This window comes from Nymphaea colorata, chromosome 10 (genome assembly GCF_008831285.2).
Source record: "Nymphaea colorata isolate Beijing-Zhang1983 chromosome 10, ASM883128v2, whole genome shotgun sequence".
Taxonomy (NCBI): domain Eukaryota; kingdom Viridiplantae; phylum Streptophyta; class Magnoliopsida; order Nymphaeales; family Nymphaeaceae; genus Nymphaea; species Nymphaea colorata.
Window position 1 is genome coordinate 15,836,706 of NC_045147.1, and position 22,556 is coordinate 15,859,261.

The 22,556-nt window shown below is 39.9% G+C and overlaps 2 protein-coding genes and 1 long non-coding RNA gene across 5 annotated transcripts; 2 read left to right on the forward strand and 1 right to left on the reverse strand.

Annotated features, from left to right (window-relative positions):
• The first annotated feature begins 2,191 nt into the window (after window positions 1–2,191).
• LOC116262021 (uncharacterized) lies at window positions 2,192–4,678 on the forward strand. The gene is made up of 3 exons (XR_004174393.2): window positions 2,192–2,227; window positions 2,292–3,852; window positions 3,963–4,678. It is a non-coding gene; the product is annotated as an uncharacterized LOC116262021 (long non-coding RNA).
• Window positions 4,679–5,974: 1,296 nt separating this feature from the next.
• LOC116262020 (ethylene-responsive transcription factor ERF012-like) lies at window positions 5,975–7,061 on the forward strand. Its single transcript, XM_050079874.1, has one exon. The coding sequence runs from the start codon at window positions 6,385–6,387 to the stop codon at window positions 6,937–6,939; it is 555 nt and encodes a 184-aa protein (XP_049935831.1). The 5' UTR covers window positions 5,975–6,384; the 3' UTR covers window positions 6,940–7,061.
• Window positions 7,062–12,107: 5,046 nt separating this feature from the next.
• Window positions 12,108–21,080, reverse strand: LOC116262115 (uncharacterized). 3 transcript variants are annotated; one of them, XM_031641211.2, is made up of 4 exons: window positions 20,861–21,080; window positions 17,107–19,018; window positions 13,454–14,547; window positions 12,108–13,329 (listed from the first exon to the last, which is right to left on the reverse strand). In XM_031641211.2, the coding sequence occupies exons 1-4, from the start codon at window positions 20,869–20,871 to the stop codon at window positions 12,345–12,347; spliced, it is 4,002 nt and encodes a 1,333-aa protein (XP_031497071.1). In that variant the 5' UTR covers window positions 20,872–21,080; the 3' UTR covers window positions 12,108–12,344. The 3 variants fall into 3 exon arrangements, with proteins under 3 accessions (XP_031497071.1, XP_031497070.1, XP_031497069.1); XM_031641210.2 differs by lacking the exon at window positions 20,861–21,080 and adding an exon at window positions 19,934–20,411; XM_031641209.2 differs by lacking the exon at window positions 20,861–21,080 and adding an exon at window positions 19,448–19,899.
• Window positions 21,081–22,556: the final 1,476 nt, after the last annotated feature.

The following is a 22,556-nucleotide window of genomic DNA, read 5'->3' on the forward strand; positions in this document are numbered from 1 at the left end:
AAATGCTACCTGATGCGCTCAGGTTTTTTGTATATCTTGCTACCATACATCCTGAGCGAAGGTTGGAGAAAATACTGTAAAATGCTCGTTCTGTCGTTCATCTTCAAGACAAGGAGGTCTCCAAATTCCAACCATTTCTAACGTTTTCCAGAATTATATATAAACAAAAAAAAAACAAAAATTCTTTCTGATCCAGAGAGTGGGTTGAAGTTATTATACTGAATTAGAGTCCTTCCAATCCTACGCGCAAATCTGTCCTCATATACACTTCAAAGTTTCAAAATTTATCGTGTTAAGAATCCGCCATCCATGTGAGACTGATCAGCATTCCTGTGAGCTATAAACACATCAGCTTGATGGGAATGCACACATACTCCAGGAATTTCCAAATTTTAGCAAATGATACTTGTTTCTCAACTTTTTGACGCAAATCTGATCCTTTTAGAAAAACTGAGAGCGCGACAGGGCGTCTCTTTGACTTGTTTGAAGGTTGGCCTCTTTCTGAAAATGATTTGCCTTGAAACGATTTACCGAAGATTATATTTGTGTCTAGATCACTTGAGATACGAGTATATTTGCATAGAAGGAGCCTTAGACGCAAACCTCATGACATAATTGTAACAGCATTGTGAAACTTAGATGAAAATCTTCAATCATTTTGGGATCCTGCTGCTTCAATTTAGATGCAAAGCATTATGCATTGCTCGTGAGGCGGAAAATGGCTTCTGTCTAACCAATGTAGACGCAAATTCATATTTGCATGTAAATGGTTAGACAAAAAAATAGTTGTGCTCTAGAAACCAAATTTAATTTCTCACTATGAGAACTGGTTCATTCCGAACTTAAAAAAATTTACCCTTTTCCTTTGCTTATTTTATGTTTTCTTTGTCTTAGCCCTTCTTGCTTATCAGTAATCACCATGAGAGGCACCTTCATTGTGGGTCGATTATCCCACCATCGTCCTGCTTCGCTTAAAAATTTGAACAGGGTGCAGTTGGAGCCATTTCTTGAACGAGGAGAGGTAGAAACCAAAGAAGTAGATTTAAGTCTAAGAAGCATTTGAAGGAGCACTTGAAGATCTGTTAGATCAAGGCAAGGTGAATTAGCATCTCATCGATTAGGTTAGCTCTATCTTTAGTTTCCTTCCCAATATTGTCATTTGAAGTGTTTAAGTTCATCATATAGCTAAAGGACCATCTCTATTTCCCTTCGCACTTTCCTTGAGGATTGTTTATATTCTTTGCATGCACTCCCATGCATTTACATGTTAGTAGATTTGCTAAAGTTTTGTATACCATATTCCGCCCTATCTCCTCCTTTTCCTTGGCTTAACCATGTTTGGTACCTAGAAAACTCTAATAGAATAGAAAAGTTGCTCAAACTCTAGCTTTAGAAGCATTTTGAGAGACCATTCAACACCAACAACTTTTATAAGCATTTCATCCTTCCTTTCACATTATAGCTAAGCCTTTTGTTTATTTCTATGGGTGTTAATTATTTAGCCCCGCAGGAACAGGGTGACCAATCTGGACACCAAAAGCTAACTGCTAAAATTGTTCGGTTTCCTTCTTCCTGTGTACATAGCAAAGTCCAAGGCAAGCTCATACCTTAAATGGCGTTTTCAGAAAAGCTGTTTTGGAGAATCAATGCCTTCCTGAAATTACAGGGTGGTGGCAGGGGCATGCCCACAATGACATTGAACGCCGAGTAAGATATTCCTGTTGTCTCGTTTTTTTGTATTTCTTTTCTTAGGGGTTGTCCATAGAGTGATGATTCTTTGTTTACTGCAAGGGGATGAACGTAGCATTATCATTATCTTTAACGAGAGAAAATTAAGGAGTTTAACATATTTTACTTATTATATTTCCATTTCTAAACTGAAGTAGATAAAACTTAATGCTCACGCACTTGTAGAACCCTGCAGTATGATGTAGTTCAAGCATGCTTGTTGAAACGTAAAGCTCATGCCTGCATTGTATAGGCTAGATCTGTTAGTTACATTGCTAATTCTGTGTCTTTTTTTCACGGGCTGTGAGAATCTTTACAAAAGTTACCAAACTAAGTCAACATGGAGTTGAAGATAAACTTCAAAGTTGGTCTCATCCCGATAATCTTTTAATTGAAGTTCGCGTCTTTGAGATATATATGTAGCTGGATTCTGATGAACCCTAATCTGCAATTTACTGTCACCACAACGATCAAGTTTATTCGTGCGAACATCGATAAGGTATTCATGCAAAGTGTGTCATTTTCTGCGGGAAACTTCTCAATAACATTATACTTGTGCGAAGTGTTAGGTTCTGTCACAGATGAGAGAAGCAGAGCGGAGAGTGGAGATCATCAATCATCGTCGTCCCTCAGCGTCAATCAAGAGCAGAAAGAGAGAAGCTGTTCGCCTCACTAGATGGATAGTTCTTTCTGTTTTCCACTTGTGTTGGTTGCAGGTAGAGAGAGGCGTTGCTCGGCATCCTCCTCCGCCATCCTTCTGCTCACTGGGTGACCATCCTTCAAGTCATCAAGTAAGTCTCTCTCTCGCTGTCTCCCAGTTGTCTCCTTCAATAGACAAGGAGGAGTTCGGTGACTGGTTCTGTTGGAAGTCTCTCTCTCTCTCTCTCACAGGGTAATTGTGTTTGATTTCAAAAATGATGTCTCTATGAATAAATATGCGCCAGATTAATGATTAATTTTCGGACAAAATTAAAATTTTGAAGGTTTTTTGATCTTACATGCGGGTTATGCGTGTGATGGTAGCAGCCTAGCAGGTCTGTGGAATTAGGGGCAATCTGTTGTCTTTTTTTAATGATGTTAAAGATGCTTTGGTTGTTGGGTTTACTGATGTTCGTTGTTTGTTGTCATTTCATCGGTCGTCTAAGGTCTTTTATTTCTCTCTGTGTTTATTTTTGTGGAGAAAGGCCGGTGGTGAAGGCAATTAGATCTCTCTATGGTTTGTATGTTAAGGGAGATGTATGTTGAATCTTCGAGCCATAGTTGGTTGTCAGTTTACTGCAAGTGGATGAAGACCAACTTTCAAAAGTAGCTCGATTCTAGGCTTTAACAACAGAAATGGGGAGCTGTTGTTTTACCAAGTATATTTTCAGCTCCAAAATGAAGGTGATAAACTTATTGCTCATGCCGTCCTAAGAACCCTGCAGTGGGTAAAGCTCGTGCCCGCATTGCATAATCTAGGTCTGTTAGGATGCTCATTCTGTTTTATTTTTTTCACAGGCTGAGAATCCTTAGGACTTGTATGACTTGTGAGCTTTGCAACGGTTTGGAGCTCGCAAGGAACTTTCAGTTTCCAATTCTGGGACATGTTTTTATGCTTGGAGTTTTTTTGTGGCATGTATGATTTGTTTTCCTTTTTCTCTCGTCTCCTTTGGCACGAGACTTTTGAAGCCAGAGCCTAGTAAAGACAACTTCTTACGTGACATTTGATTCTGCTAGAAATCAGAAAAGAAGACTGGCAAGGCAACCAAGTTGACCATTTCTACTATTGTAATTTGAATAACTGTAGTCTGATGGCAAGAAACATTAAATCACTATCTTGAGGACACAAACTTGGAAACAGTTCAGCTTAAAAGATGCTGAAATTCTTATTTCTAGTTTTTAATGGTGAGAACAAGTAGCTTTTGTTTCAGAAACTGGCACCTTTCTTCTTTCTACATTTTTCTTTCGTAAACTGGCGCTTTTCTTCTTTCTACGTTTTGGGTGTTCTGTTGTTTAAGTGAAGCACAAAGGAAGCAGAGGTGATTCAGGTTTGCTGAGGAATGACTAAAGGAGGCTTTCCAGTGTATAAGTTTGAATGCAGAGGATGACGGTCCATGACAGCAAGTGAAAAATTGCAGAGATAATGTAAGATCTAATCCTCTTTTCTACCAGTCTCATTTACTAAAGGAAGTGCGAATTTCTCGTGTTTGAATTTCTCGTATGATCTTTTATTGATGATATGGTTGCACAACAAGGAGGCAAAGAAGGCATTGGAGGAGGCATTCAAGATGACCAACAGGGTGGGATTTTGTGATGCCATTGCTCATCGGCTTCTGCATTAGAAGAGACATAGGGAGATCTAAGCTGCAGAGGGCAGCAGAGTTTTCATTATAGTGGAAGCAACCATGTTTGGGAGCGCAGCCAAGAGTGGGCCATTGAATTTTTGTATATTAACTCTTTTATCGTATATAAATTTTTGTTAATAAAAATTTTTGTCTTGAAAAATTTTCTCTCTATTTTTATTATATATATATATATGTGTGTGTGTACACACACGCACACTCGCACTGCAGCAGGATATAGCGATAAATGGACGAAGGGCAACAGGTTCAGGGTTTGTCCAGAGAAGTGACTGTGCCCATGTGAGCCGATGGGAACACCAAGAAGAAGAACTGGTAACAGGTGGAGAAATGGATACACCGCAGAACAAAGCAGAAACAGGGCGATTGAGAACAATGAAAAAGGCGCATGCTGATTCTTTCTTCTTATTGTGTACAACCATGAAACGTTACGAGGACAACACCATGAGAAGGCAATTAGACAATAGAATGGCAGGGTTGGGACTTGATCTAACAAGGTCTTCAGGCAATAAAATGGCTGAGTTGGGACTCGATCTAAGGTCTTCAACTTGGCAGCCTTCCGTTTCCCATCTTATCACATGGTTTTATACTTTAGGTTTTTCATAGCTGCCAGGGGAATGCAGCCCCTTGAACAAAATTATCTGTACAAAAGGAAATGATAACACCAAAGACCTACCTTCATCGTTATATACTTTGCCTATGTATTTTGCTACTTAGAAACTGAGTTGATTCCTTTTTTTATAAGTTTCGTGTTTAGTGTAATTGGCGGACAAAAACCTAGGTAAAAGGAAGTGCTTAAATTGATAGCTAAAAGTTGTTGGGTTAGGTGCTTTCCTCGAAAATAACATAATTCAGATATTGTGTGAAGCTTCAATGTTTGGAGTAAGTATCAATGGCAAATGCGCCTGAAATGACTAAACCGCTTACCAGCAACACAAGTTCCATCTCCCCATTTCACATTGACTTCAATTTGGGCAAGTTTTAGAAAGATATCAGTTAAAACTGTGCACTTCTAGTGGCAACATTTCATCCCTTTTTTTTTTTAACAACCAAACGCCAATAATTCATGACAGCTCCACAGTTCCTAGTTCATTCGCAAGTTGACAGCAGGAACCTATTCATTTCTGTTGCCTTTAGATGCTAGACTATGTTACATTTAATGCCTCTGCCTATCATGTGTGATTAATCAGCTTATTTTGTAGGCACTAAAAGTTTATATAAATTATAGTAGCTGAACAATACGGCAGCAAAAGCTTTTGTTATCTACCACACCTTTAGTAGCCAACAGGGAATATATAGATCTTTGATCTGGCCGGTTTATGTTTAAAATAATTTAGTTGTTAAAATAATTTTGAAGCTACTGTAGTGTGCCACTTTGCTCTAGGCTATTCTTAAGTGTTGATACTGTTCTTTTTTTATATTGACCTTGAAATCTGAGATAGGAGTTGGGTTTGGTTATAATCCAAGCTGTCGATCTGTGATTTACGTGCAAAACTAGATTGAATAAACTATCTTCTCTCTTAAGCGACGCCTTCAAGCGAATCTTGCTCGGATTTAAGACTCTAATAAAGAGCTGGTACGATTCCGATTACCCGGAAAGATTGGTTATGACTTGTATCCCACGCCATGCCTCACGTGCAGAGGTTACACCTGGCGTCTGTTTGCGAATACGAAGTTGGTGGTCAGCGGAAACACAGGTTCATCGTACAATGGTCATAGAGAACCAGAAAAAGAAACAAAGAACATTCAAGTTCTTTTCCTCCTCCTTTTTCCTTCCTATCATCTTATATAATGCTTTTGTTTGTTTCTTCAGAGTTCTCTTTTCACAGATACGAAGGCGAGTGGAAGTTGCGGGCTGCTTCTTTTTTAAATACGAGGAGGGAAGGAGAATAGTATAATAACACAAAATCATACGTAAGAAAGCTGCCAGTGGAGAAAGACGCGTAGTACAGAGTCAGCAGCAGCAACAGCAGAAGCGTGGGAGCCAGTAGTGCACCAGCTCAGTATGCCTGCGGACAGAAGAGCTTCGGTATGTGCAAAGTGTCTCTTACTTCGATCCAGGAAGCTGCCATTCCAGGGCATCCTATGTTACCCAGTAAGCAATCTCTTATCTTTATTATTTCTTTGTTTTCTTTCTTTTTTTTTTTTTTTTTGGTTTCTGCCATCGATCCTAGATAGCTAGCTCTATATTATAGAGCAGGCAAAGAGAGCCTCCACAGTTGGTTTCACAGTCTCTCCCTCTCTCTATCTCCGTCTCTGTCTCTCTATCTCTGTGTAATTGCTGCTCTGTCTGTGTGTCTGTCAAGAAGAAGCCGCCATGGTAAGGCACGGGGGAGCCCCTCAAGGGAGGAAGCACACCAAGTACAAGGGCGTAAGGATGAGGAGCTGGGGTTCTTGGGTGTCGGAAATCAGAGCTCCCCATCAGAAAACGAGGATTTGGTTGGGTTCTTACGCCACGCCGGAAGCCGCCGCCAGAGCCTACGACGCCGCGCTTCTCTGCCTTAAGGGCGCCACCGCGTCCTTCAACTTTCCCGAGTCCGCCGCCCGGCGCAGTGTCCCTGACACGCTCCTGTCTCCTAAGTCTATTCAGAGGGTTGCCGCGGCCGCTGCCGCAGCTTCAGACGCGTCGTGTTCGTTCGCCGACGACGCGTCCTCGTCACAATCGTCCACCATGACACCGCAGCCTCCGCCGCGACCAACGCCGCCGGCCACCTTCGCTTCGTCGTCTTCGGATCTTGGGGATGGAGGGATCGACGCGTGGGTCGATGACTATGATTTAGAGTCGGCCAAGTGTTTGGATCACTTCTTTGCTTCGCCCATAGTGGAAGAAGTCGATGAAGTTGCAGACATCAGTTTGTGGAGCTTCAGTTGAACGTTCCTCCTTTTTCTTTCCTCTTCTTTTCCTTCAGCTCAATTTTGGTATTTATCCATATGACTAGAATATTCGTTTTTTATTATAAATATTACTAACAAAAATTTCTAGCTTCTTTGAAATTCATCCTCTCTCTCTCTCTCTCTCTTTGAGAACATCAAGGTAGACATACAGATAAATATATTACAAATGAATCAATGAGATCTATGTAAGAAGATTCTTCAGAGTTTCCGCCGTTTATTTTTTTCCAATTACCAATTTGTATTGCCACAAGAACTTGTTGGGAATCCAGCAGTCCAATTCATAGTTGGCAGTTAATGGTGTAGCATCAACCTGCACTTCGACCACAGTTGGACTCGAGTCTTATCTAAGGAAATCAAGCGATGATCCTCTCCAATCCGACCCCAGTTTGGGTTAGAAGCTCAATTGGGATGCCAATTTATCTCTCATTTCATTGTTCATCCAATCATTTATCAGAATCTGCATCTGATTAATCCGTTTTATAGTAAAGAAAATAAAATTCAGGGTGCCGGCAAGAATTCTGTGCAATAGGTGGAGAGTCAGACACAAGTTTTTCAAATTGAATAAGACCAAGAACTTAAAGCCCAGGTGCATCTGTGGACATAATTTAAAGTGGCAGGAGTCTGCCAGCTTGTCTATTAAAAGAAATACAATTAATAACCAGAATTAGATTCTGTGTGTAGTTTATATTGGAATCCAGCTCTTGCACATAGATAATGGTTTTTTTTTTTTTTTTCTCTTTTAGGTTACTTAGTTTTGACTTTAAAGAATTTCGTCACCGTCCAAGTCCCAACTTAAGCTTTGATTATTTGGTACTCCGACTTTGTAAACCAACCACAGGCGCTCCACCTACTGAAATCCCTATATCTGATCAGCTCAACCAGAATTCCTACGGTGCTCCTATATATTATCCTTGTAAGCTTACATTTTTATGCAATTAATCGGATTTAGATTTTACTTGGGTATCACTCCAGTTTGGTGAACAAATCAATGTCAAATCTAAATCTGTTTCTACACCAACTGTGCAAATTCTAGATTAATTGTTGATTTCTTATGAAAGTTTGATGCAAACCTGTATAATCCAAAGGAGCTCGATCTAAACAGAAAACTTTGCTTTTTTTTTTTTGGACATTTGAGTTGCAAATGTAGTAAGAATGAGGAATAGGGTTTATAGATCAAGTACTGACTTTTAAATTATAAGTGGATAACTATTACATTTGGAAAATGACCCTGAGACTCCAAGCCCATGTATGCATGTGAGCACTAAAATGAATCAAGGATAACATATAGCAGCACTTTCATTCCCTTATTTCCTTCTCCCCAATATCATAGTGCGCTAGCTGTCAATCTGTGACATGTCCTATCTGTCCTCTGTTTGATAGGACATGTGTCACTCCTTCCTACATGCAGAAGTGCAGGGCCTGTCATGTCATGTCGAAGGCTATGTTGGGATATCAACAGATCATATTCAAATCAGATGTATATTTCACGATCATATCCATTTTTTCGGATATCTATATATTCATATTCGAATTTGGAGAAAGAAAATTCTATACCACATCTGAATCTGAAATTTAAATTTATAATCTGAATGTGACTTTTAGATTAACAATTGAATCCGACTTTTGAACCAAATTCAAACCACATTATAAACATTAGTAGGATATTTATTGAAAACTATATCTTATCCAAATCTAAATCCGAATCCAGTTAATACTTACTTAAATCTGAATCCAATCAGAATTCTTAATCGAATATCAATTTTTTTTTTCGTATTCAATTTTTTTATGCAGTTCGATCGGATATCAAATTTAAATTGACATTCCTAGCCACATGGCACCTTTGGACCAAGGGCAGATCGACGCCCTTGGATTTAATCTCCCTTGCTAATTTCAGGCATGGCCCATTAACTCTTGTCATGTATTATCCGCTTAAGAAAACTTAATTTTTTTCCTAATTTATACATTTTCATTCTAATTTCTTGCATTTTTTACATGTAGAAGCTATGTTTTTTCTGAGTCCATGCTCTAGAGCTCTTCATTTCATTCGAGTCTGATTAAACCTCTCATGCACAAATGGAGTTTTAAGCTTGTCAGATTATCCAGCAATGGTGGCTGATTTGGTTTCAGAAGCGCATTTTGAACCAAGTCAAGATAGAAAATATTGATTAAAAAATCTCACTCAACATCGTGTGTTTGAAACAGAAATATTAGTCTGCCAAACATCATATTTTCCTGATGAAAAAACAAACATGTCTTTGTATATAATTCCTCCCGTGCTTGGACGGCAAACACTCTTTCCTTGAATCAAGTCTTGTATCCAAGAAAAGCACAAGGTAGAGATTTCAGATCTACCTTTTTTTTTTACCTTTTTTTGGCATAATCTCTCAAATATGCGACAGAAAACCAGCACCCAAAAACGTGGGCCAGAATAATCTCAACCAACTTGGTGGAAATGGAGATCCCATGTTCATCTTTGATGAGAGGTTAGAAAGGCTGCCATAAAGAAGTTTGTAGCCTTATCTTTTTGAAAGTGACTGCTAAACTTAATCGTGAAGCCTAATTTCATGATCTTTTTAATTATTTCTTTCGTTATGAGTGCTTAAACAATGTTTAATGCAAAAGTATTAAAAACTAATCTCTATTTTCCCATTAAACTGTCGCTTGATATAGTTCTTGAAATGTTATTAAACTTTCAAAAAGAATAATTTCTGCACTTACAAAGCCAGGGATGGCAGCAGCGTTCCCTACAACTTAATAACGACAGTTTTGATGTGATAAGTTCCGGCCGGCCCCAAATATCAGAATGCACTTTTTCAATTATTATATAACTTGTTTCATCAACCTCAAGAAATGGTGACCCACAAGGTTTTACCATATTGGCAACTTGAACATGATATCAGATTCCTGTTTTGTCGAGCAACGTCAATAAAACTTCATATTACTCAAAGGGCCTCGAAGTGTTGATTTGGAGGTAACTTCTTCTACAAAACATGATTGAAACATATTTTGTAACATCTTCAAGGCATGTATTTCACTTGTCAGTTAAGGTAATCAACAAAAGATCCTTACTTCAAGTTTGGAACAAAAACACATTCCTGAGAGAGAGGGAGAGAGACTCATTTAACAGCCTTCATTCTTTTCATTTCCAGCCATAAACAAATCAGTTCCTCTATAAGTATTCGAGTTTTGCAGCCAACCAGACTTTCCAGGCATATGTGCGCCTGTATCCACAAACCAGTTGACATCTTGGGCATCACATAAAGTCGATGTGCCAGGTGCATCATCAGATTGAGAACTGAAGCATGCTTGAACCAATTACAGCTGCCCAGAGCAGATTATTCTAACTTTTGGCAATCTTTATACATCACCTCTTCTTCTTTTCCTTTGCTTTGCTTTTCTTTACTTTCCATATTGATGCTTCTCGCCATTCTTTGTCGTCGTCTGGAGTCTTTGGACTTCTGTTTTGATGGAAATTTCGATCCCTTGAATTAAATTTATAATGGTGGTTGTCCTAGTTTTCCCTTTTTCTTATTTGTCATAAACGTGAATTCTCATTCCCGGCTTTGAAGTAAAGGAGTGAGTTGGGGAAGAAGGCTTCAATATAAGTACTTGTTACGAAAGTCTTGGATTCTGGACCACTTGGCCTTGTAACACCCAAGAAGACCATGTTTTCTTCAACAAGATTTCCCATGCCCACAACATCATCAGAAATGGAATTCATCCTTCCGGTGCAATTGGTAAGATGATTCATATTTTTCTTGATCACAGACATCATAGAAGGGGATTGAACTCTCTTTGTTCAAAGTCTTCGGACTCATGAATTCTTAAATTACTTTTCGGTAATCTTCTAAGTTGGCAGCAAATCCAAGCGCACTTAAGACAGGGTTCCAGTGATCCAACCTTTGAGAAGGTGACCATACCTCTTGCAGGAAACATACTGCCGATCAGGAACTTCTTTTGCCCTTCCCACAGAATCAGTGCCATCAATAGGTCGACTTGGAGCAGTAGTTTCGTCATCCAAGAAACTAACATATCTTGGTTTTCATGACCTAAAGCTAACATTCGCCTTTCCATGATTAAGAATTGGATGCTATCGACTTTACACTGGTAGGCTGGGTTTAGGAGAGTACCATCCCCATCAAGATGGGCCATTCCATGTAACGTTGCTTCTGTACCTGTTCTAACATTTAAACGTGCTTCTTCATGTGCAGGATGCTGATGTTACTTGCACGTGTAAACCTTCCCTCCGCGACCTACTACAGGCTTTCTTTGTCGAAAAGTTGCAACACATTTGGCAAGTCTGCGCCTATTTAATACGGAAGAATCGGAGCAAATCTTTTACTAACCCCTAAAAGATCATACTAGGCACCTAAAACATGTTCAAATACTGTAATGGCATCCAATAGTATGATACACCTGGAGGCATCTTGTTGAAGAACTCAAGAAGCAAAAGCCAACAGATACTTCCGGTACGTCTAATTCAGAGTGGGAAAAAAAAAATTCAGGATTAGCACATTAAAGAAGCACTAAAACTTCAAAGAGTGGGACTAAACAATAGGTGCAGGGTGCAACTAAAAAATGGCTGGCAATTATCCAACATTCTGGAGAACGGCTGCTAGGAGGTTAGGCCCCCGAACCTTTATTCACAAAAATGCAATTGTCCAACATTATTTGTTCGATTTGGTAAATAAAATTGAAATTCTACTGCACTGACCCTCATATAATGTTGAACAAGCTAATACATGGATCAGATGAACTAAGGATGCCCAACAGCAACATAAGCAAAGGATTTGACTATCTGCCCATACCCATTGGGTTCAGTAAGAACGATGCCCACTGCTAGTGAAACAACCAAGGTATTAACCATCATATGCAATGTAAAGGTATCAAGCAAACTCACTGTTCCAACTCATATGTTAATAATCTCCGTTCCTTGGCAGCATTCAACTAATAAAATTTGAATGGTCAACTTTGTTTAAAAAACCCACAAATCAGAAGCTACACTAATCCCGTTGCGTGATGTTAGACAATGAAATTGATTCCTTGCTACGCCATATAGAGCTTTATCTAATGCAAAGTCTTTTATGAAGAGTTCCATGGACTTTATCTTTCTCAGAACATGAACGTGCTAAGTGCTCAAAGATCAAACCAAGATGCACCTGGCTTTTTGCATATGCCATTACACAGCTTCATTGGCAAGAGGAAAAGTAAACCAAAGATCAAGAAAAGGGATTTACAATATACAGTTGGAAATGATGTTACGGTGGTCTATTCACAGAACCTTGCAATATCTCAAAACTTTGATAAGCAATTAATTGATTAATTTTAGGGATAGAAAATTACAACAACAAAAAAAGACTGTCTGTCAGCCAGGGGCATATACTAGTACGGGAACTTCTGCAAGTGGCTCTGAGGTGTTTGGGCGAAAAAGCTCTGTGAATCAGGTGATATGTCAAACGTCTTAGAAGAACATATCCCTGGGCTGTCCATGAGCTGGAACTCAGGAAAATGATTGCCCCATATATCATAAACAAGACCTTCATTCACAGCCAATCCATCATTTTCATTTTCCTGTTTATTTATTCTTTCTTTCCCTAGCCTTGACCCTGGAGCTCGTGCATGTGGAGCAACACCAGAAGGCTGTGATAAACATGGGGAAGACGGTGATGATGAAAAAGTGGAAGGATTGCACGCTCTTCGCTCATCATGTTTTCCACTAGTTGGGAATGTCGCAGAGGGCAATAAAACAGGACGACCACTCTTTTTCCTTGACATACTCAAGCAAGGCAGCTCAGGACTGGTATTTTCTGTGATTTGCTTGGATGGTAACACAGTCTGTCCACAAAACTTGTCTGGCTTTGGTTCTATGTTACCAGAATCTGCGAGTGATGTCTCGGTGAGAGCATAAGCAGGCATCTCAGCTGCACGCACATCAAGGCTAGATGACCCTTTAATAAGCGGGCTACCTGGACAAGATGATGTAAAAGGTGCAAGTGGAGACACCGGTGAAGATGGAGTGGAGTTGCCACTCTGGCTACTAGAAACCTCCTGTTTTCCTGCTAGTGCAGCGCCTCTTCTTTTCCTTCGCTTGCCTCTTCCTGTCTCTGTCTTAACTGTAAGGTTACCCTTGGGTGATGATTCAGCTAACCCTGAGCTCTCCACTATGCATTTTGATTTGCTTGTTGAATTCGATGAGGATGACCGAGTATTATTGTCATTATCACAGTAGGACGGTAATGAAAAAGAGCTCACAATGTTATCCTGTATCCATCTCACATTTTGAAAGGATACAGTTTCAGACTCTTGGCTTTTATATGTGTCGTCGTGATGGTCAAACTCTATAGTTGAAGCAGGTGGGTTGGTTAACCTGAGAATCAGAGAAAGGAGTCAGCTTGGGGCAGGCAATGCTACACAAGTGTCTGTGTGACAGAGAGAAAGTGTGTTCTGTGTGTGAGAAAGAGTGTGTTCTGTGTGTGAGAGAGAGGGAGAACCTGAAACTCCTCTGACCCTGATGTGAATCAGCAGCTTTACCAATCTTGGTAAGTGAAGAAATAGCCCGTTTTGCATACTTGCCCAAGCATTCATCCCCTTCTGAGGTAGTAGCTTGTGGAACGATGCGGAAGAAGACCAAGAAGGTTGCGGAGGCTGCAACCAGAACCACAAGAGACACCTTTTGCAAAAGCATCCAGAAGAACGATCTTCTACAAAGGCTAAGCATATAAGCAGGAAAGGTTGCTCTCATGGGGATCACAAGGACTCCAGTTGAATAAGCAAGTTCAAGGTCCCTGTGAACCACTGATGCAGAAAAGTCTGTCTGATATGAAACAAGAAGCCTCATTGTTTCGCCAGGCTGAAGAGTGAAACCCTCACATGTGTCTACTGTAAATCCATCTGATCCACAGCCAGTTCCTGAAATATCAATCCGTGTAACTTCCAGTGGCATATCTCCTGCATTTTTTGCATATAATACCTTCAGAAGTGGCCTTGCACAAGTGGCACTGGTGGATTTCATGTCAAGCAATTTTTCAGAAGGTGACACATTAAGAGAAAGAGGATACCCAAAGTCAAACTCCAGGCTCTGAACAGGTTTTGATCCTTCAAGCAATACAAGGGAAGCTAACCCTCCAGAACCATGTAATGGAAGCCATTCAGTCCCCGTGAGGTTGTTTCTAATCAGCACAGAGCTTCTCCAGACACAATGGTTTGATGGTCGAAATGAAATAGGCCCAAGAAGTGCACTTTCATTAGGATAAACATATGCTTCACTTATCCCAACCTCAGATATGAAAAAACCATCACTTTTTGTTGAAGCTTCATATTTGGTTGAACTACTTGCCAAGGCATGTTGTAATAGGTCATCAATGCCTGTGCACTGATCAATGATTACTCCTGAGTTCAACACAAGCTGCATAACAACAGGCTTTTGACTTGGATTTTTCACAGTGATCCATTTTGAACAGTGTGCTCCCACATGGACAATTGGAAACAAAATTTCAGTATCCCCGAGGACAGACATGCCTATTGCTGTTCTTTGTGATATCCAGTTGTTTAAAATACATTCATCTGCTTTTGCAATATCTGAGCCCTAAAAGAAATCCCAAAATGGATGAGGGGGAAACTCTAGCTGCGCAGTTAACTATTTGTCTAACAAGGGAATGAAAAATCATTCAGGTGCACCACAGATTTAAGAATGTTACTGCCACAACTTGGCATCCCAATCTCTAGACAAATATGTGCAAGGACAATAACAGAACAGTCAAAGTCTATGGAACAGTTGCAAAATCTGGTAACAGATTATTTAACGAGTCCAAAGGCAATTATGCACCAAGAAGATTAAAATCACTGACTAAAAGTTCTCTAACTTTCAAAAGGTCTCTGGTGAAAATGCCAGAAAGATAATTGTCAATTATTCGAAACCCTCAAATTCTCTGACATGAATGCAGACACCAGAACATGACACAACGCAGACATAATCAGTTCAAGATGATCTTTCAAATGACAGGAAACAGGAAAATGCACACATGAACATACAAATGGGAATGGCACCTCAGGATTCATTGTCACCCTTTTAGGCCCCAACGGAAAAAATAATTGCAGGCATTTTATAGACACAAACCACTATATCATCCATTACCTAGCAAAGACAGACATTGTCAAATGCTTACATATGCACCTAGCACTTAAATGTCAAAAACAGTGGTCTCTTGTGCACCTCATTCGACTGGATGCGTCTTCTCAAGCAAATTGTGAATGTGAACTATATGGTTTGTCTAATAAGTATCAAGTCTTGAAATTCCATTATCCTGATATGAGGAAAATCAAGGGCATGAAAATCAATGATTCAGAACACATCAAAATTTGATGCATAGAAAATCATGACATGTTTTCAGAAAGAACATGACTGAAGCATGTCTTTTAGCAAATAACTGTACCGAGTCCATGTGTATTCATCAGATTGAGTGAAATAGCATGAGAGGTATGCCATCCATCCTTCTCCCTCTCTCACATGCACATTTCAGTATATAAAGAGATTGGCGAAAGCTTTTCCAGGAACTTTTCAACATGTAAATATTCTCTCAGGAGATCTTTAAAAATCTAAAACTGAAAAAATGTAAAGAATAAAAGGGAAAACTATGAGACATAGTTTTCTAATATTTTTCTTTTAAACATGTAAAAAAATGAGCAGAAAAACCTTTTGAAAACATAAAAGAAACAAAAAAAATATGTGCTTAATATGGAAAGAGAAACTTCTATGAATCACTGAAGAAGAAAATCAAGCACATCTCAAGATAATATTGAAACATTATCGTTAGAGTCGGACCCAAAACAGTTTGAATCGGATCCATAGTGATAGAGTCCAGGGTCGTTAATAGTAGTAGCAGGATGTCTATCTCAGAGTCGGGTCAGGTGGAGGAGTTAGTAATGTAATAACCCACCCACAATACTATTTTTAAACAAGGGAGTTATCCTAATCGTAATGGAGAATTTTCTGTTTGGAGAAGGCTGGGCTTTCTGTGTGAGTGTGTAGTGTCTTGAATTCGTATTTTTGTTAGCATGCTAACAATTATTGAGTTATTTTGCCTATGGCTCCAAAAGACAATAGTATTGGGTATCTTTAAGATACCTGAGACACTAGTGACAGGATATATGTAAAATGAGAAGTGTCACAACATATTGAAGGCAATGGTCAATAGGTGAATATTTCAGGTGGGATGAGTTTTCCATAAAGCAAACTGCATTGGACATGATCTTTACGCATAATGACCTAGGAAACTACACATAGTACTTTTTCATTCATGAATAGACTGACTAAGCTGATTCTGTAGTATTTATTTTAGAACTTCATAAATTAGATATGTGCATCAAGAAAACATTAACTTTAGTTTATTTCTAGGTTCCACACTTATCAAGTGCATGGAAACTTAGCCCATCTCCTAGACTGTAGATCAGATTCACATACACAATAGAACTTCTCACATATATGAAATGCAAATAGTGCTGAGTCTGCTGACACCCTTTTGGTTCGGCCCCAACATAAAGCATCACACAGTGCCTTTTGTTCAGCCCGAGCCTGTAGATGTGTTTTCAATGCCTAGTAACTACAAGAAATACTTAAGATCCAATCAGTTTGATGAAGAGTTTGAGCTTTGACCATCAAGTTTCTGGGCTACCATGATTGAATTTTTACCTCCTAGAAAAGCATGTATAAGTGTCAAAAATAACTAGTCTGATACATCCCAAGTCCCAACACATTTGCTGCCAGGTAGTAAGAAGGAGATGCGAAGGGTGCCAAATGCAAGACCCTGGATGAAGTCCCAATCCTACCCTTCTATTGCTTGAGGTTTCTCATTCTGTTGTCCCCGTAAGGCTTGGTCATTGGGGGCTCTCCCTCATCATTCATCAAGAGAAAAACAGAAAAAAAAAAGGACCGTTTCATCTATTAGATAGAACATCATAAATTCGTTCATCAATTCAATTCAACAAAAAAGTAAAATAAAATTTTTATGAGGCCTGAAAAATGGCCATAGAACAAACACATTCCCTTTACATATACACATATGTATACATAGCTAATTTTTTTTCTATCAAATACAAGAAAGCAAGTGACAGATCAAACATGAGAGGAAGCAATGCACATGGATACCTTTATTAATGATTGTGAATGAATCAAGTTGCTGAAAGTCTGAGCTCTTGAACCAGCAAAGCCTGAATTGCCACAATTGATTATACTGTGGAAATTATCAAAGGCACTGGCAGTTGTCTCAATCTGATGTATAGAGAATGCTTCAAATATAGCTTTGCAGGGGATCTCAATCTCTGGGTTAACAGAAGCATTTGTCACTATAAGCAGCTTGCAGTTGGATCCAATCATTGAGATTTCATCTGCAGCATTCTCCGGTGAAGTGTGTAGACTATAAATGACATTTGCAATTCGTGTAACAGTCTGAGAGAAAAGTACCAATCCTTGTGCATACTTGATGTAAAAATGCTTTTGACCTTCAGTAACCTCCCTAATTTTGGTCACCTTTAGCAAATGTGAAGCATCATTTTTCAGTGAAACAGAAAAAACTCTTGGTTCCTCATTACCGTGAAGCACAAGGGACTCTAGTGATACACACAAAGAACCTAAACAATCAGTATAGAAGACTCTACCAGACGTCTCTGCCTCAAAAGGAACAATAATTTTCTGAACCTGATCATGTGACAAATTCCATAGACTTACACAGATAGCCCCAAAAATCCCCCCTTCTGCGGGCAACAAAGGATTAAATTCAATAATGCTTTCACTTTTCCCAGGGCCTATTTCCCAGATGCCAGATGGCCTTACCTGTAGGATTGGTAAACCGGGTGGAGAAAAAGACCTGACAATTATCCAATCCTGATCATTCAAATATGAGCCACAATTTTCATCGTCTTCAATTTTCTGGCAAGCAGCATGTGCAGAATGTGTCACATTCCCAATAGTGACCGAAAACCATGCAGTTAACTCTCCAACATAAAGGTCAACATCAAATGGATTGTATAATGACAACTTACGGGAGCTCCTCCCTGCAAGGACATTTTGAAACACCAAAGGACGTACTCTGTAAGGGGATTCTATGGCTTTGCCTTTAGCATGGACAATGAAGCCTCCAGCACTAGTTTGCAAGATCAATTTAGCTGATGAAAAACCTAGCAACCTAGGCAAAAAAACGAAAGTGATTGAAATAGACTGCCCAGGTGTCAACATCCTTTCTTCAAAGCCATATGCATAGAATTGTGGATCAGTAGAGAATGGTTCATGAATATATATTGCACTGTCATTATGTGTATTGGTCACAGTTAAGTAAGAATGGGAAGGGGTGAGCAGATAGTTAAGGCCCCAATCCAAAGAAGGTGGACTAACCACTACACCTGCTGCATGAACACTCACAGGAGCATTGAGTTCAGCCCTGTCAAGACCATCAACAACTGACTTAGAGCTTGTTCTATTAAATGTATCTCCACAATAACCATCACAAGGACTGCCTGAGGTGGAAATCACAAATGAATTGCCATTTTCAATATCATGCTGCTTAAGCATCGAACTCACAGAACAAGAAATTCCCCGACCATTTAATAGCTTGTAAGAAAAATGGTCGAAGTTCATGCTTAAGTTATTCTCTCCAGGCAAGTGAGATCCGCCAAACATCAACAAATTGCTATTCTGAAGTTGAGATGCTTGTGATGAAAAAGCAACCTCATGATTTCCTCTCCCAATGGAAGATGTAGGCAGTGTAGACTGAAAACAAAATTGCTCCAAGTTCCTACAGAAATTATTGGAACCACAACCTTCCTGCAAATTACTGTGGACATGGTTGGAGCTAACATCACCTAAAACTATGTGCCTAAGACCCACATCTTTTTCACTATGAGATTCAAACCTAGTAAACTCATGGGCATCCTCTACCTTACTGGAACTTGGAGGTACGTGGTTCTTCACTGTGTAAGCTGCACTCAAAACCACACCTAGAAGACTGGATAAAAAGAAAACAAGGAGTATATAACCATATGTGGATAGCCCAAAGCATCGTGCCCTGAAACAATAAAAGCAATCTTGAGTAAGTGCAAAAAGCCTTTAACATAAGTATGAATTATGAGGCAAGCAAAAGGGAAAAGATAGAGACTGAAAAAAAAGCAGGACAATTGACTTGCACATTGGAAATGTAGGGCTAGAAAAGTCAACTGTAAATTCTGGCTCATGATTTTCATTCTAATATTAACATTCTTGCAAACTTTTGATGTTTTCACAAGTTGAACATAGTAGATGTCAAAGCACATATACACCTTATACATGTAGGCTGACGAGGAACAATACAAAGAAGACATTAATGAATGAACAAATTACTCATGAAGCTATGGCAGTATTATATTGCTTAATGCAGAATTTAGAAGGAAAAGTATGGGTTCCCATTGATGATTGGGATGAATGGGGACAATCTTACTGCTAAGAGTTGAGACATTACATTTCCGAAGGAAAAGTATGGGTTCCCATTGATGGGACACTTGTTCCACATAAATATATTGTCTAATCACAAGTACAGGAGGCAATTTGTCCATCTGAAACTAGCTCAATGATATTTCAATCCCTTAATTTGAAAAGTCTTGAAAGACTTAAAATCAGGTTAATCACATGTGCATACAACTCTCCCAAGATAAAATTCCAACCAAGTACCGCATTCATTACAACTTTCCAAGTGTCTTCTGCTTCTTCTGTTCTTCCTTCTAATCACCACTTAGGGGATGGCAAGGTCATCAGACAACCGTATACATACTTATCAGCCGGCATCAGCTGTATTTATGCGGAAACTACCAAAAATATCGATACATAATCTGTTTGTTGTTCTGTAGATTCAGCATCGGCATCCAAGTGTTTCTGCTTTCTCAAGCTCATTAGTTCCCCAGCCGCCAAAAACAAATCAAACGTTCCCGAGCAGGAAAAATGGACTAACCGTATTTTTATGGAGCAGAACATTCCAAAATTTGTAAGCGTTAAATCACCATAAGCAGCAATGGAGGTGTCACTTTCTCAAAACGGTGACGTGGGCTTGCGGCGCTGCTCTCACAAGCATGTCAAAAGGCAATTCAGCAATCTGACCTCAACACTTCGCATTCGCAATCATTCATGTGGGTCTGCTGCCACCAGGTGTTCAGGAAAGTATACACAGAAAGGACGGTGGCTGCTATGTTTAGAACCTGTTAGATATCTCCAAAATAGGCATCAGAAACCTTTTTCGAACTTACAAACCCCTTCAGCAGTTCCGCGTTTTTAGGCTGTATTATCACGTCGCCCAACTATGTTTTAGAGCTTCTTTTACAGACATTAACAGGATGCTCACTTCAGACAACATCTGATTCTATTCTATGATGTCCGACTCCTTCAACTCCAATTTCAACAACATGAAAAACAAGGCCCAAGAAAAGTAACAACTTGTTACCTTGGTTCAGAAAGGGGGAAAAAGTACACCGCCGTGATCGGAGACAATATTCTAGCGTCCACCAATCTTTTGAAACCCAATAACACTATCAGAAACAATCCCACAAGAGAACATGAGAGGGGAAGGGGCAGAAGAGAAGGTTTTTCAAGGAACCAACTGAAGGCTCAACTACCGCAACGAAGAACTCGTACGATGACACAGTGAGAATCAAAACACCAGAACCTATGGAAAAGAAATGGAAAAATTCGCTAGAATAGCAACTCAAAGATTAAAAGAAAGCAAAAAAGGATGAAACAATCAAGAGTTTTGGCAATAGAGAAAAGGCCAGATGGATATGATAGTATCTTTTATAGTTTCATCATTGTTCCTTTTATTGCCATTACTATCAAAGAAAAAACATGTTAGAAAAAAAATGAAAAAGAAACACAAAAAAGGAACTACCAAGAAGGCATCTCGAAGCTCTTTCCCTCCCCCCACGGTTTCCTTATAGACGCCGAAACAGCACCATACACACCACCAACCCAGTTTTCCACTTACTTGTTTCTGTATACAGAGAAAGAAAGAAAGAGAGATAGAGAGAGAGAGAGCCTCAAAAAAGATGAACGTCCCAAAGCCTGGACCTGGACGTGAGGTGAGGGGGAAAAGGTGGAGAAAGGAGGAAGAAAAGAGGGTGCATAAAAAAATAATTTGTTTTCTTAATGGTACGTATTTGCAGACATCGATATGAAATGACTACTTTACCCTTTCCATGCTCTGCTAACCGCGCAAACCCTTGCCGCCCTCCAATCGCCATTGTTGAACAAAAACAAGAAACAGGCAGCAACGGTCTACAAACAAAGAGAAGCAGCTTCTGCTCCTTCACAGTTTAGTGATGTCTGCTGTGATAATTGGTTTCAATCCAAGATCAGATCATCTTAACGTAAGCAACCAATGGACTTTTGAAGACTCAGGTGTACCAACTTAGTGGTACCAAAGAATCATATCAAGACATAGAAAATCGGATTCTACAAAGCACTCATACTCATCCAATCCTTCTTGCAGCAGCCTTGCACCAACCTGGGCCTAAATTCGTGTTCAAGTTCATTGTGGCCATGAATTGAAGAATTGACATAGTAAACTTGATTTGAAAGCGACAACTTCATGTATTGTAGAAAGCATTCATATCTAAGTTGAAGCATGCTTTGTTCTGCTTAACACTTAAACCAATCTTGCTCAGCGAGCTCAAACTATACCAATGGTTGCCATTGCTCAAGTTCTCCATCGTTATCCATCTTGGCAGGTCAAGATTGTGAAATTTCTGAAAGTTGGTAACTGTGTATGTTATTTTATGCCATTCTCTCTCTCTCTCTCTCTCTCTTCATGGTCATAGTGAAGACCTCTCTCCTCTGTTAATTAAAATTATTTTTCGGGAAATGGCAAAAGCGATTTATTTTCTTATGACATCTTAGCTTTGGACGACGGGTTTTAGAGCGTGGAAACTGATGACATGCTCCCTCCTTTTCACCAATAAGTTTGAACTTCTTTCCCATGGAAAGTCAGGCGCCAATGACTTGAAGAAAACGGATGAGCTCCGAGTTTTACACGCTACCGATAAACTACTTTTCTTTTTCTAAGCAGTTCGAGAGAACCAAAAATACTTTTTTAACCCCCGGCGAGCTGGTGAATCTCGGCGCTAGCTGGGACACTGCCCATTAGTAGGGAGTGGAAGTGCGTAAGGGTAGTTTCGTCATTAGGGTAGTGTCCGTAAAAGGCCGCGTTCCGGACCGGCCTTTGGGCAAGGCACCGGTTGGCGTCCGGACCGACCGGTTTGGTCCACCAAGCGCTCGACCGCCGTTGGAAAACCGGCAGGGGAGGACACCTCACCGTGGGTCCCGGCCGAAAACGAGCCTGACCGTTGGTGGCGCCGTCGCGGCCTGATCCCTTAAACGGCGCATCTCGTTTTCCGTTGTGGACGGTCTTGACCTTCAAGGCCACCTGCAGGTGTTGGTCGTACATGACTCAGTCAACGCACCCTCCCGGAGCCCACCGGCGCCCATGCCGTGCTGACCATTCAAGATGAGAAGTGGACATCAGCCACCGTGAAGTCAACGCCTCTTCTTCTTTTCCTCCAAGCCATGAATTGGACGCATGTTCGCAT

Bases quoted from the DNA above. Each gene is read 5' to 3' on its own strand.
- LOC116262020 (XM_050079874.1), top strand. From the start codon at position 6,385: ATGGTAAGGCACGGGGGAGCCCCTCAAGGGAGGAAGCACACCAAGTAC.
- LOC116262115 (XM_031641209.2), bottom strand. From the start codon at position 19,476: ATGGGAACCCATACTTTTCCTTCGGAAAT. The intron at 14,548-17,106 runs GTATCCATGTGC...GATTTCTTTTAG, and splicing joins ATTCACAATCATTAATAAAG to GGCTCAGATATTGCAAAAGC. The intron at 13,330-13,453 runs GTTCTCCCTCTC...TCTGATTCTCAG, and splicing joins CAGGGTCAGAGGAGTTTCAG to GTTAACCAACCCACCTGCTT.